The 15,985-nt window shown below is 42.9% G+C and overlaps 1 protein-coding gene across 1 annotated transcript; it reads left to right on the top strand.

Moving 5' to 3' along the window:
• The first annotated feature begins 1,089 nt into the window (after positions 1–1,089).
• On the top strand, positions 1,090–14,977 carry YIPF6 (Yip1 domain family member 6). The gene is made up of 7 exons (XM_090061172.1): positions 1,090–1,170; positions 3,192–3,320; positions 5,331–5,409; positions 6,092–6,134; positions 9,244–9,369; positions 9,486–9,643; positions 10,313–14,977. The coding sequence occupies exons 1-7, from the start codon at positions 1,123–1,125 to the stop codon at positions 10,429–10,431; spliced, it is 702 nt and encodes a 233-aa protein (XP_089917298.1). The 5' UTR covers positions 1,090–1,122; the 3' UTR covers positions 10,432–14,977.
• Positions 14,978–15,985: the final 1,008 nt, after the last annotated feature.

Genomic DNA, 15,985 nt, shown 5'->3' on the forward strand with positions numbered 1-15,985 from the left:
CAATCGACCCCCAGGGGGGCACTCTTGATAGAAGCCAGGACAGGGACCAGGGAAGCTCAGGCCCTTCCAAGAGGATCCTGTTCATAGAATCATAGAAGATGAGGGTTGGAAGGGATCTCAGGAGGTCATCTAGTCCAAACCCCTGCTCAAAGCAGGACCATCCCCACTAGATCATCCCAGCTGGGGCTTTGTCTAGGCAGGTCTTAAAATCCTCCAAGGATGGAGACGCGACCACCGCTCTGAGTAACCTGTTCCAGTGCTTTATGACCCTTCGTGTGAGAGAGTTTTTCCTAATATCTAATCTAAACCTCCCTTGCTGCAACTCAAGCCCATTACTCCTTGTTCTGTCATCTGCCACCACGGAGAACACAGGGAGAGCACTAAGGGGGCTCCCCGAGCTGAGTCTCTGCCCGTACTGGGCTCAGACTGTGTCATCCTAGTTCATATGCCACTGCCTGCAGCCTGGGGCACCGAGCTAGCCGGCATGGCTGACCCATAGCCATTGGGCCCCTGGCATAGGTGGCACGTTGAGCTGCTGAGCCCAGGGGCTGCAGCGATGGGCGGCACTAGGCAGCGGTGGTAGCTGATCACCAGGGGTCCTGGTTTTCTCAGATAAAAAAAACCAAACCCCCCAATTTTCAGTTAAAAAAAGGGAACCTAAAATCCACATTTTTCCATGATCACTAATATTAGTGATGTTTCATTTTAATCATGAAAAAGTGTGGATTTTAGGTTCCTGTTTTTAAACCAAAAATTGGGGATTTTTATTTATTTTTTTATCAGAGAAAACCAGGATCCTTGCTGATCTCCCCTGCAGCTGATGCTTTGGGCTGGGCCTGTGGCATGTCTGCCAAGGGGCTGTCCAGCCCGCAGAGGTGGCTCCCAGCCTAACCACAGGCACAAAGGGCTCCTGTGCAGCCTGGGGGGAGGTCCCTGTCCCTTTAAATCTCGGCTCTCGCGCAAACGGCCCTCGCACACCCTCTGGCGGCCGCGCCCTACGTTGCCATGGACACCGAGCGGGAGGGGAGGAAGGAGCGTGACGTCATTTTTCCTGAGCCCGGCGCGTGCTGATGAGGTCAGTGCTCTGTTTCCACGTCGCCACCGCCGGGGTGGGGGACCAAGATGGCGGCGGCGGAGGGGAGCGGGCCTGGGGGCGCTGCGAAGCCCCTGGTGAGAGCGGGGCCAGGAGGCGCCTCCCCGCTGGCGGCCACCGCGGCCAGGAACAGGCGGGGGCAGCGCGGGCCGTGGCGGCGGGTGGGGGATGGGCGCGCGCCGGACTTCTGAGTCTCGCAGAAGGGGTCCGGCTATCGGGGGGGAGGGGTTGTGTGGGGTGGTGTCCGGGCCGGGGGCGCCCTCAGCTGACAAAATATTAAAGTGGTGCTCCCAGCACCAAGCGGGGGGAGGGGTTCCACTGGCTTGTTGCAACTGCTGCTGGGTGACCAAAGCGGAGAGGTGGCTGCTCGTGGTTGTCTGGAGTCAGGAGACAGGATAGAGGTGCCCCTTTATAGGCTAACCAGTATAGAAACAAAGTTATATATGTGTATGAGTTTACAGTATGCATATAAATATATACTATATATAGATAGATATTGTAAACTAGTATATTGTATACCTTGTGGACCCAAGTTTATGATAGAGATGGATATATACAATAGAGAGGGAGGGATTGATATTATAAACCTCGATTTACATACAAACATACATGGAGTTTATGATAGATAGATACAGGCAACATCCGCTTAGCGCTGTTTTGCTATAGCGCTCACTTTTAATTGATACCTGATTTCACTTAGTGCTCTGTGAGTTTTGTTAACGCTTGCAGTCGCCATCTTGGATTGTCAAATACTTCTGGTTTCACCTAACATTCATTTCACTTAACACTCAGTTTTTCAGCAACCAATTAAGAGCGCTAAGCAGGGGGTGCCTGTATTCTATATCATAAACTCATATGTAGATATATTAGATAGATAGATAGATAGATAGATATATCTATCATAAACTTAGGTTCACAAAAACTTGTGTTCTGCTCTCCCTCGTATGTATGAGGCGCTCATCATATACATGTGAGAGAGATCACAAGCTTTCATGAACCCTGGTTCATTCAGTGACAGTGTCTCCAATATGCTTTCTCTCAATGAGTTGCAAGGACCCCACCCTCTTATCTCACAGTCCCTTTTAGCTGCTGCTGGCATGTGGCAAGGCAAGGGAAAAAATGGTTTTTGGGGATGAATTATCAAGGGTTCCTCTCCAGGGTCAGTTATTTTGCAGGGGAAGCTCCCATATATATGAGAGAAAACAAGCATTCATGAACCCAGGTTCATGAATGATCTGTCTTATTTAGTTAGCCTATTCAGGTGCATCTCTACCCTGCCTTCTGGGTGACTTCCGACTCCCATGACTAACTACCTCTCTGCTTTGGTTACCTAGCAGCAGTTGCAAAAAGCTCTTCTGGCGGGAAGTGTGACAATATTTTTGTTTTTAACTCTATAAATTTAATGTGGCTCTTCGTGGCTGCTGTGTGTGCTGGGATCACGTATGAGGTCATCTCACTGTTGTGGCCAATTCTTTAATATTTTGTCTGCTGATGGTATTCTCGGCATTGCACAGAAGGCAGAGAATACACCCAAGAGGCACTGCTGTAGCTATTATGAAACATTTGGCACTCTAAATGTACTTGGGTCTTTATATTATGTAGGCAAGCCATGAACCTTGTCCCAGCAAACTTACTATGCAAACATATTTAAAAAAAAGCCAGAAGGGCAAGGATTTCTTACGGTGATGCTTTTTATTCAGTGCACTGCATAGATTGGCTACAGGTAGATAAGCTTTCAAATGCAAGATGGTCTTCTTCTGTGGGTCTAATGCAATATATCACCCAAATAAATCCTTGTCTCACGTAATATCTGGACCATCGCAGCTACAATATCAGTCTAACTCTACACTTGGGGATTACAGGTAAATAGAACAAAACTTTTAACTATATCTATCCTCTAGCTTGCACACTGTCTGCCTTTTGAGGTTGTGAAGTCCTTGATGTAGGCAGAGTGCTGCTGACCTAAAACAAAACAATCTTAATATTTAAATACTCTAATTTACAGTTCTGAAAAACCAGCTTTTTCTTTGCTTATCTACAAGGGGTTGAAGCACTAGTTTCTGTATTTTTAATAATAAAACTCCTTAAAAACACTTAGTTTGCAGGTCTCTCTGATGTGTCAATATCTGAGGATATCCCAGTGGAAGGGGAGATCACAGTTCCTGTTGGATCTCACTCCCCTGATGAAGACTACTCCACACTGGACGAGCCTGTTAGGGATACTATTGTGAGTTTATATTTCTGGCTTTGTCCATATTAATTACACTAACGAAGATTGCTTATCTTTTGTGCCAGATGGTTGTGGACTATTGAATCTATTTTCTTATCTTGTAATTTGTCATACATTTTTAAATATAAAAACTTGGTATAAAACAAGTTCCCTCTTAGGAGCAAAGGATTTGAATAATAGACATAAACTTACACAAACTTAGTTCTTTCTTATCTGCTGAAAATCTCTAGCTGTGGAAGTTTCGAGTGGGGCTCAGAAGAACTAGCTGGATAACTTGACCCCGTTTTCCTCAGGCAGTGAACAAAGTCTTAAGTATTGGGCTAGATTTGCTTAGGCTTACTATTTTTTTTTTTTTTTGATTTATTAAATTCTGTAACACTTAATATAAGGGATGCTAACATATTTTGGCAATTTGCTTATGGTATCTTATGGTTATGGTGTCTTATGGTACAGCTCAAGAAGTGTGAGTTTTAGCCTTGTGTTAAACTTTGTCAAATTCTGCTCCCCAGTTAGCCCAGCCATAAATGGGGACTCGGGGGTTTGAGCTGGGGTGACAGAGGTGGCCAGCAGAAATGATAGTCATGTAGCTTCCTTCCATATCATTGGCTATAGAAGCTGTTGTGCCTTAACCATACTAGCCAGCTGGTTGAGCTTTCTACGTGCTGGTGGACTGTGACTGATAGTGTGACAGGGATACTATATTGTTCAAAGGCATGAGGCCTTGGAATGGGGCGTCAGGAGTGCGAGCCCAGGCTGGCATGTGGTGCTGGAGCTGGTGGGGGGGGCAGCAGTGGCAACAGGGGGGAAGAGTGCAGGGCCCAAACCAGGGCTGGGGCCAGCAGGGACCCGCACCAAGGGTGGGGGGCGCAGGAGTGTGGGGCCTGTGCTGGGGCCCAGGGCTAGGACCACCAGAAGCCCGCACCCAGAGCAGGGCAGCAGGAAGACTGAAGCCTGGGCTGGCATGGGCCAGAGTGGGCGGGGGGGGAGAATCGGTGGTGACAGAGGTGAGGAGCCACAGGGCCTTCACTGGTTCCCAGAGTGGGGCTGTAGGAGTGCCAGTATCCAGGCTAGCAAGTGGGGCCAGAGAGGCCAGCAGGCAGGTGAGGGGGTGGGGAGAGGCAGTGGCAATGAAAAGCAGCGAGTGGTGGGGGCAGGCATGAGCATGGGACCTGCACCAGGGCCAGGACTGGCGGGGGCCCAGAGCAGGGCAACAGAAACACAGGCCTGGGCTGGCGTGCTGGCAGGCAGGTGTGGGGAGGGGGCAGGCAGTAACCAATTAACATCTATTTACATTCATTTCTATGAGGAAATGGGTTTTGCTTAGCGCAGTTCCACTTAACACTCTTAATTGGTTCTGGAAAAACTGAGCCTTAAGTGAGGGTTGCCTGTACATTGGAGCTGAAAATTGGTATGCACTTAAATATTTTATGCATTTAAGATCACTCGCATGATCAGGGGGCAGCAGGGCAGGCCCCATGAGGAGAGGCTACGGGACCTGAACCTCTTCAGCCTCCACAAGAGAAGGCTGAGGGGGGATCTAGTGGCCTGTTACTAACTAGTCAGGGGGGATCAGCAGGCACTGGGGAAGTCCCTGTTCCCCCCAGCACTGCCAGGAGTGACCAGGAATAACTGTCACAAGCTGGCAGAGGGTAGATTTAGGCTAGATATCAGGAGGCGCTACTTCACGGTCAGGGCGGCTAAGAGAAGTGGTGCTGGCTCCTACCCTGGGGGTCTTTAAGAGGAGGTTAGATGAACACCTTGCTGGGGTCGTTTGACCCCAGTAATCTTTCCTGCCATAGCAGGGGGGCGGACTAGATGATCTACTCAGGTCCCTTCCGACCCTAGAAACTATGAAGAGATATGCAGATAATGGATACATGTTTCAATGTGAGCAACAGAAAGGAATTGAAACTAGTATCGTGTTGTGCAATTAAATGATTTTACATATTTACCTGATATAACTATAAGTGGAGTATACTGTATTGAAATGTCACTTCTGTATTTCAGATGCGAGATCTAAAGGCAGTTGGGAAGAAATTTGTGCATGTCATGTATCCCAAAAAAAGCAGCGCACTCCTCAGAGACTGTATGTACCAATGATTTTCTGATATCTTAGGAGGGTAGTTCAGGTTCAGAATTCCATGCCCTTTCCTTCCCCTCCCCTCCCCTCCCCCTCTTAAGAAAAACGAAACAAAACACTGCCTGTATTGCACAAAGAAAATTGATAACAAAGTCTCTGGCAAACAGAAAGTATTGTTCTGTGTTGTTTCACTGTATGATGCAGAATAGCACAAGCAAACAGGTGGTTAAGGAACAAGGTAGAGTAGTGGTTCTTGACCTTGTTATACTCAAGGTGCCCCTCAGTGTACTCAAGCACTTTGCAGAAAAAGTCAGTTTAGTTTTCACATGTTTTTGGCTACAGAAAAATAATAAAGCAGTTCTTTGGTTGCAAAGAACTTGGAGTTTATCTTGCAAATCATGTTTCCACAGCTAACAGTGCTAACATTGTGTGTCACCCTTGAAAGGATCACAAGGCATCCTAGCATGCTATGGCACCCTGATTCACAGAGAAACATTTAAGATTTTATTTTAAACAAATAGCTGTGAAGACAGAAACCCTTGGAAGTGTCACTTTATGTAGCACATGATACCAGGTCTTAAATATAACAACTATAGGTCTGGGAGCTTAAAAAAAGGGGCACAAAGGGTGGCTTCATTACTTGCTAGATTGAGAGAAAATCTGAGCCTCCTTTTTTCTTTCTTTACAGGGGATCTTTGGGGCCCCTTAGTGCTTTGTGTCTCACTTGCACTGTAAGTACCCATTGTCTCTGTCTAAAAAATGTTTGGGTTTCTGAATAAACATGTCAAGTTAGTTATTCTGATATTTAGACTGCTGTGCTATATATATTACTAATAATATTGTTAAAGATATTTTGGATGTCTAAAACCCATTAACCCTTGCCTTTTTTATGTAGACTGTTAGGGTAAATGAATGAAAACATAGTTCTTTTCCAGTCTGATTGCCTTCAGGATGTTTTCTACTGAAAGCTGGGCAGATCCTAGTAATTATTTAATTTTATGCATATTGCAAAAATTGTGATTGAAATGCTACATTTCACATGGGATATGAAGAAATATATGTGAATTGTCCTTAACATTAATGTGTAGATGAAATGCTTGTGATACTAAAAATGGGCTAGCTATCAAATCCACTTCTTTATTTTGGCTTTTTGCTTCATTCAAAAAATACATCATTAGTTTGTCATTTTATAATTGTGGACAGCTTGTAAACAAACTTAAATCAAAAAAGGCTGCTACTTCTATTATTTTGGTACTTGAATTTAAATCATTGTCATGCCTTAATGTTTTGTTTTAACTAAAATGCAGCTAGAGTGGTTGAATTGGGAGATAACAACATTAATGGCACAAATGTATGCATTTTAATAGCAGTTTCTGTGTGGACCTTATAAAATGGTTTAGCTGTAGCTGCAACAGCAGTCTGTTTTAAAACTCCACATGGAAATATGAAAAGACAAAAACAAGAGCAAAGCTTTTGCCATACTGGTTAAAATAACACTATTCTTAACCTTTGCAACAACCCGTTTATGGTCTGTAAAGCAGTGGTTTTCAACCTTTTTTTTTCATTTGCAGACCCCTAAAAAAATTCAGAATGAGGTGCAGACACCTTTGAATTGTAAGCGTGGGTATTCACATGCTTTTCATTGATCATAGTCATCTTTCACGGACCCTTTAGACATAGTGTGTGGACCCCCAGGGATCTTTGGATTACAGGTTGAAAACCACTGCCCTGAAGTTTAATTTTTGGGTAATAATATCTTTATAGATTTCATAGACATTAGGGCTGGAAGTGGCCTTGGGTAATCATTGAGTCCAGCCCCCTGCCCTAGGGGCAGGAAGTCAGCTAGGGCCTAAGGATCCTAGAAAGATAGGTGTCCAAATGTTTCTTAAAAGAGTCCAGAGGAGGGACTTGCACCACCTCTGGAGGCAGTCTATTCCAGGCCTTGGGGGCTCGGACAGTAAAGAAGTTTTTCCTTATGTCCAGCCTAAAATGGTCTTAGTGGAGTTTGTGACCATTTGACCTTGTCATCCCTTGGGGTGCTCTGGTGAACAAGTATTCCACCAGATCCTGATGAACACCTCTAATATACTTATAGGCAGCCACCAGGTCACCTCTGAGCCTGCACTTTTGCAGGCTGAAGAGTCCCATGGCTCTTGGCCTCTCATCATAAGACCTGTTCTCTTGTCCTCTGATCATGCATGTGGCTCTCCTCTGGTCTCTCAAGCTTTGCCACATCCTTTTTAAATTGTGGAGCCCAGAATTGGATGCAGTACTCCACCTGTGGCCTCACCAAGGCCAAGTACAGTGGGAGAATGACATCCTGGGATTTGCTTGAGAAGCATCTATGGATGCAAGCCACAGGTTTTTTTGTTTGCCTTACCAGCTGCGACATCCCTTTGGCTCATGTTCATCTTGTGGTCAGTCATGACCCCCCCAAGTCCCTTTTGGCCATGCTGCTAGCGAGTGTAGCACTGCTGAGCCTATAAGCCTGATGCAGGTCTCTTTTCCACCCCCCGCCCCCCGAGGTGTAGTGCCTTGCATTTTTCCATATTGAATGTCATCAGGTTTTTAAATGCCCACTTTCTAAGTCAGCCTGGATCACCAGCCTGTTCTCAGGTGTGGATGCTTTTACCCCAAAGTTTGGTGTCATTGGCAAACTTGGCCAGCCTGCTTCTGACATAAATGTCTACATCGTTAATAAAGATGCTAAAATGAACAGGTGCAAGGATGGAGCCGTGGGGGACATCACTGGTCACGGAGTACCAGGATGATTCACTTCCATTGATTACCACTCTCTGGGTGTGACCTTGGAGCCAATTCCCCAGGCGTCGGATTGTGATGTAGCCGAGGCCGCAGTTGGCCAGTTTTTCCACGAGGCGATCATAGGACACTAGATCAAAGGCTTTTTTTAAAGTCCAGATATATGACGTTAATCTCTTCTCCCTTGTCCAGGTGATATGTCACCTGGTCATAAAAGGAAATGAGATTGGTCAGGCAAGACCTACCTGCAAGAAGCCCATGCTGGCTGTCCCTCAGGATGTTGCCGCCAGCCAGTTTGTCAAGAATGGTCTCTGATAATTTTTTTCCAAAATCTTTCAAGGGATTGAGGTCAAGCTGATTGGCCCGTAGTTTGCCAGATCCACTTTCCTCCATTTCTTGAAGATGGGCACCCCATTAGTCTTCTTCCAATCTTTGGATACTTCACATGTGTGCTGCAGGTTCTCCAGTATCCTTGCCAATTGCTGGGCTTTGATGCCTGCCTGCTCCTTAAGTACCCTGGGGTGCAAACTGTCAGGACCAGCTGACTTGAAGATGTTCAGCCTCTCAAGGTGTTCCTTTACAAGGTCTACATTGATATTGGGTATAAATTCAGCCTCACCCTGGCTGTCCTCCATTGTGCTAGGCAAGGCGTGGTCCCTTTGGGCTGGTGGAAAACCGATGCAAAATACCCAGTAAGCAGGTTGGCTTTTCCTTGGGTGTTGGTTGTCAGTTATCCCATTTTGGTTTAAAAGAATACAGCTCCTACCTGGCATATTGCTTTTCTTTTTACTTGTATATTTGCAGTAACAAATCATTCATAATCCTTTTTAAAGGTCTGGAAGATTCAGTAGTTGTATCTTTCACTTTGCATGTGATCAGCGTGTATGCTTAAAAAATTTATTTTCCTGCTCTGTACAGTACCGATCGCATTATTATATCCAAAAATAAATGAGCTTTATTTGGCCTTGAACAGATCTGACAATCATTCTGTCCCAGACTTAAGGCAGACAAAAGGAAGACAAACAGAGATGGTAACAACATTCTACTTTATTTCTGATGTGAGACTATTCTGTGCCTCAGGATGCTTCAGGGAGGGTCAGCAGATAGTAAAGAAGATGGAGGTCCCCAGTTTGCTGAGGTCTTTGTTATCATCTGGTTTGGAGCAGTTGTAATTACGCTAAACTCAAAACTGCTTGGAGGAACCATGTGAGTATCAATATGAACATTGGAAGCGAATGCATTCAAGTATGCAGCATCAAGCTTCCATAAAACTCAACTGAATTCTTCTGTCTTCTTTCTCTGTCTCCCTCACTCTTTTCTAGATCTTTTTTTCAGAGTCTGTGTGTCCTGGGTTACTGTGTCCTGCCCTTGACAGTGGCTATGCTGGTATGCAGGCTGGTACTACTAGCAGGTTCTGGCACTGTTAGCTTCATTGTCCGACTTATTGTAGTGATGGCTATGTTTGCCTGGTCAACAATAGGTAAGGAAATGTCAGCTATATAACTATTACATGTGATAAGGCATGTTTACTGCTCTTGTTTTCTAAAGAGAAAGACCTGCCTAGTAGTCTGCTGGAAGCATAAAGTGGGAGGAGATTGTGGTTTGAAGTCTTAAGTTCCCCAGGGCACTTAAGGCTCGTGTGGAAATAGCACTTCTGCCCTTGGTGTGGGAAGGACCCTCCCCTTCCCCACATGTCTGCTGCTGCTCAAGATCCTAATTGTGTCAAGAGAACCTATATTTAGTACTTCAGGTCTGGAGGGATGGTGCCTGACCTTTTGTCCCTTGGGGAAAGAATTAAAAAAGAAACAAATTAATTCAACATGAGACTTAGGCCAAAGAATACCATTGGAAAACACTGATTCATGTACACACTTGTTGTATTGGTGCTAGTCTCGTCCTGTGTGTAATATCAGCCAAGTGCCATCCTTTCCTTTGATAAAGGGCGATAAAGCTAGTGAGCAGTGGTCATCCCTACAAAATTGTGAGATGGAATTATTTATTATCATTTTACTGTAGCACTACCTTTCACCGTTCAATGGAAAGCAGATGTTAATTTGAAAGCATTAACTCATTTTTGATTAATCTGGAAAACTGTCTAGTTTTTAATTGTTTAACATTTCAAGTATATGTATTTATTTCTCCCCACCAGCATCAACAGCCTTCCTGGCAGATAGCCAGCCTCCAAATCGCAAAGCTTTGGTCGTTTACCCCATATTCCTTTTCTACTTTGTCATAAGTTGGATGATTCTTACTTTTATACCTCAGTGATGGTGGATCAGCAGAGACTGCACACTACAGAACGGAAGATTTTCTTGAATGATGCAATGAATTGTGGGCTTCATCTGTCTGTAATTTATTTTTGTTGCTTACTCTAAAAAGGCAGGTGATGGGGTAATGCCAGAGAGCAGTAAATTCGTCACTTTTTTGTCTTGTTCTTAAAAGAATCCAGTTGCTTGAAAGATGCTGAAGTCGAGCTACTAGGTTTTAATTTAATCCTGCTGTTTTAGTATAAATATCAAAGTAGTAAAGACCCACTGTGAGAAGAAACTGTCCTGCCTGAGGGAGAGGGCAGTTCTTGAACATGAAAATATTAAAATCGCATCTTGGAACTTCGAGGAGGCTGATAATTGAAGAGTAGGTGACAAAATTACCTACATTAGCAGAATTTCCATTTATGCTTGGAATTCTTTTTAAAACTGAGTATTGCCTTATGAACGTATTTGCCGATTCATATGGGATAGGGAAGAAATGTCTGGATCTTGTCTGTTTCTTATCCTTGATGTACAGAGTTGAACTCTATATAAGGGGGCCATGATGAACCCATCATTCACTGTCAGACCTGATTTCAGTTCTTGGCAAAAATACGTATTTAGTCCATGCCACTTCTTTATCATACCATGTCTGAAGCGAACTGCTATTCATCTGAATGCAAACTCCTCTTGTACACTTACACACTTAAGCCAGTTTCGTGTGTTTTGGGAACTGTGTATTAGCTCAATATCTTGAGTGTGGTGTGGCACTAATTGAACCACATGTCTCGGGATGGGGAGAATGTTTGTTTGTGCTGGATAGTTACTACTTTCTTGTGACCCAAGAGCTGAATGAGTGGGAGCCTGGGAGGAAGACTTTTTGGACTTCACTTTGAAGGTGACTGCAGTGATTGTCAAGCTGTCAATTTGCAAATGTTGAGCACAGTCTTGGGCAGCTAGAGATTTGTGTACCATAGCTGCTGGGAATTCTTTCAGAGTAAATGAGGCTTTTGGTACAGGAGACATTTGAAGAGCAGTATCCAAACAGAAGACTGAAATATGCTTAAATGTTTTAAGGGAAGGGCAGTGAATTATGTCCCTGATGAAGGCAGTGGCTGCTCAGAATTAATATGTGGATACAGACTCTAGCTGCTTAGTGCAACTTTTGTTTGGTTGTTTACATGGGTAGCACTTTCACAGAAATGCCTGTGTTTGCTTACAGCTCCTCCTTTCTGCTGAGGAGAAATAAGATTTTTTTTTTCTATAGATTTAGACGGAGTATTTATTAAAAAGGGTGGAAATTGTTTTTCAGATATGCACCCTTTCCCCTTTAAACCTTGCAGACATACAGTTGTTGGGCTTTGGCATGAAGATGAAGTCCTGCATAGTTGCTTGTGGAGAAACGTACAGAAGTTCAAAGTTGCATACGTTTTCAGCAAGCAACATGAGGAGAGCTGCACATCGTTGAGTTCTGGTAGGGGGAAGGAAGTTGCTGTTGAAATGTACAGTCTATTCTAATGTTTGATATACCATGGTTCATGCTTTCCAATGTAGTTATATGTGCATATAGATTTAGTCAGATCATACTCAGATGTAAATGTATCTAGTTTTATATTAAAATACAAAAATGCAGTTCTTTTTATAAACATTAATATGGTATGGATTTGGGAGCCTGTGTAATTTAACTTGTATACGTTAAGAATCCAAGTGGAAAGGGGGAAGAAAACAAAAAAATCAGTTACTCCCTATGCTGTCTCTTCCATTCTGCCAGCTGACATAAATGGGTTTGTACAGATTTGACACCTACATTTTACTTACACAGATGTACAGTGGATGAGACAATTGGTGGCAAGAGTCTGTCTCAACTACTGAAGATGGAACCAGGGTATTGATACACTTGGGTACAAAATTGACACTGGGTATTTTGGAGCAAAGAGAAACTGTTACCAGTATGAAATTGCTTTAAAAAAACAACAGTGCTGTTTCTCTTCAGCTAATTCAAATAAACTGTACTTTAAAATGCTAAAAACAAATATTTTAGGAAAGCGAAGAATTATTTGCAAATATATTAGATCATTAAAACTGGAGTATATGTTACATACTCAGCAAACCTCCCTATTGACCTTTAATATGAAAATTGTTGGCAAGAACATGCACTACTGCAGGATCAGCCCTTGGTCGTGCAGAGTTTCCATAGGATTCCACAAGATCTGCATGATTTGATTTCCAGTGTGTGTCTTATGACTCCATCTTAGATACAGTGCTACTACTTTTGAAGGAAATCAATGTAAAATCTATCAGTCTCCTTAAGAAGAAAGACAGATGTTTGGAAAGTATTTTGAATTGAATGTGGAAACATGAGTAGATGAGTGACTCCTCCTCCTGCAGTCTCATGCCCATTTTGTTTTGTTTTCTTACAGATTTTGGTGTGGGTGGTTTTGTGTGAATGACTGTTTTGCTTTTGGCTTATGAATGAGGCAAAACACTTTTATTTTTATGTTAACTTGATATAATTTAAAGATGGCACTACAGAACTTGTAGTGTAGAGGCTTTTAATGTATTAAGGGGTATGGAGAAACAATCTGGTTATAGGATGAAAGTGGGGGGGGCAGGGGTTTGACTTGCTGCATTAATTCCTGGAGTGGAAATTTTATTATTTTTCTGAAGCAGTAAAATCTTCCAGTTACTCACTTGGAAAACATAACATGACATATCCCATAGAGTCTTTAGCAGTGTATAGCAGGATGTAGGTGGGGATTGCAGATATCCTGAAATTTCTTGCTTCCAGTTGTGAAAAGTTACACATTTTGTATTAAAACAGCACTGCTTCCTGAAGCAGAACAAAGGAACACAATGTGTTACCACTCTGAGCCAGGAATTCCAGTTGTTACAGTTCATTGTCACAGTAAATTACCCCATTCACTTTCTATTTGTGTCAGCCCTGACCTGATACCAATATAGTTGAAGTGTGCAATACACTTCATTAAAGAAAAAATTCTTGTATACCATTATTGGTTCTGAAAAAGCTTTGTGGGCCTACCTCAATTTCTTGGTTAGAGGAGGAAGGCAGATATTTTCATTTGAAACGTCTAACACTTTTTTGTGAACAAACCATTACCTCTTTAAAAGATGCAGAGGGGGAAAACAGCCCTGAAAAAGGGCATTGGGTTGTATGGTTACACAGCCAAGCCTTTGCAGTTTGCTCTCTTCTATTTTATTTAATAATAATAAAAAAAAAAAATCTAAAACTTCATTTTTTCTGTGATATTTTGTGGAGTGTGAACTTGAGGGCTCAATGTATATCAAAGATACTGCTATAGCACAAGGATGCCTTCCATTCTAGCTTGATTGTATCTAAATTGTATGTATTCTAGAGTGATTTCTATCCCTGACATCTGAATTTCTCTTGGCTTCTGTGGTTAAACTATGCCAAAGATATTTATGGCTAATATTAAGTACTTTCTATTGACAGGATATGTTCATGCTAATATGTGGACTAGTAAAAAAACAGGTTGCAGATGCTTACTTGACCAGTGGGCAGGACTTACATTTGTGTATTTTTGGAAGGCATCGCTCACACCACAGAGGGACTAAAATGCAGCAAATTTTTCCTGTGATAGATCTGAGGATACAATTAAAGTTGATAGTAACTGGAAAATGACGCTTGTTTGCAAGCCTTTTACCTGTTTCTTGAAGTAGTAGTGGTTAAGAGCATTGTGCCATGGCATATTATGTACAGTTAACTTGCTGCTCTTGGGTGTTATTCCCTCAGCGATTTGGGGGGAATTATGATTTTTAAAACAGAAAAGTTAACTATGAAACCACAAAAGGGGCCAGTGTAACGCTTTGAATTACTTCAGCATTTAGAAACTAATGAGAAGTCAAGCTTGACTGTCTTTTAAAAATTGTAGCACTGTGTGGGAAGGCTGACTTGTCCGAATGGTTCTAAATCCAACGTGACAAGTTGAGTGTAATATAAGCCCGTTGTAGGATTTATTCCTTTTGTATGCCTCCAAAAGGATACAGGTTAGTCCATATAAGCACTAATCTCTCTCTCTCTCTCTCTCTCTCTTATTTATATATTAGTGCTTATATGGACTAACCTGTATATAAATGTAGAGGAGACTGCATTTTCAAATCCTAAATATAGACATTGTGTACAAGTGCAAAGGAGACCCATGTGCACACGTGTGTGTCTCTTCTGTATTTATATATAATGTTTATACTTATGATTTGAAGAGAGTCACTTGCTTTTCAAGGGGAAAAGCAAGTCATCTCTCTCTTCTGTTTTTGAAGTGGGGCGAGCTGCAGGGGGAAGAACAGACTTCTTGCCTTAATAGCAAGTGTAACTTTTTTATTTTCTGCAGAGGAGCCAGATAATCTTGAGGCATGAACCAAGTCCCCCCCCCCTTGCTATTTTTTGTCTTATTGCTGTATGTCTTAAATTCCTTTGAACCTCAGTTTTAATATTGACCTACTGTTGTATATATAAGACCTGTGAAAAGGTAAAGATGTACATTATTTGTTAACTTTAAAATTTATAAATTAAAATACTAAAAAGCATATGAGCAAGCTTGTGTGTGGGTTGAAAGTTACTGTATGCATTCTGCTGTTGGCTGCATTTGTGCGTTTCCAGCTGCCAAAGATTCTCACTTAAAATAATATTTGCAAACAAACAAACTCAGCAACTTGGTTTAACTTTATGGTAAGCAGCAGACGTTTTGAACTGCCAGGACCTGGGAGTTCGGTGAGAAGTAATACCTTCCACCATCTAGAGCAATGACCTTTTGGGGCACTGAGAAATGAGACTGTCATCCAGCCTTTGTCCAGAGGAAGGCAAGTATTACAGAGTCATGAAGACAGGCCTGGGGTGGGAGAGGGGTAACAGGGCTTGTTTCTTCACTGCTTTGTGCCTGTGGTGAATTCTGATATGGCAACATTTTGCATCTGCTGTGTATATAAGGTGCAAAATGAGAGGGGGCGGCCAACAGGGCTTATCGCACTGAATTGTTGGGCAACCAATGGCAAAGTTAACCCCGATTAGCTGCCAGAGCACTGTTACCAGGGCCAGTACCAAGGAAGAAGTGGGGAATGGTAATGCTGTTGCTTCCTCTACTGATTTTTTTTTTTTTTTTTTTTTTTTTTTTTCTTCTTCCAGACTGCCCTCAGTAGGGATCTTTATTCTCAGGGGGGGAGGAGTAGTGTGTTAACCTCTATGGCTCCCACAGCTGCTGTGTTGGCAGGGCTAGTATGCAGGGGGTTAAGGCTGCTGCCACTTGACCTGCTGCTGTAGCTGGACTGTTGGTCCATAAAAAAAACCCAAATCCTTGGTCTATAGCACATAGATCCTTGGTCCATAGATCTAGCACATAGGGTTAAATGAATTTGACGTGCCTAATCTAGTACCCCACCTGGCACAGATGTAGGATGCACTATTTCTAAATTAGCCCAGACAGAGATCCCTATATGACCACTTCTTAAAAACCTCTAGTGAAAGATTCCATAGCTCCTCCTGCTCTTAGAGGTATGAAGTTTTGTTCCTGAGATTTGAATCTAAATCTGTTTTGCTGTAC

Source organism: Crocodylus siamensis, chromosome 8, assembly GCF_052110815.1.
Source record: "Crocodylus siamensis isolate JL-2025a chromosome 8, ASM5211081v1, whole genome shotgun sequence".
Lineage (NCBI taxonomy): Eukaryota > Metazoa > Chordata > Crocodylia > Crocodylidae > Crocodylus > Crocodylus siamensis.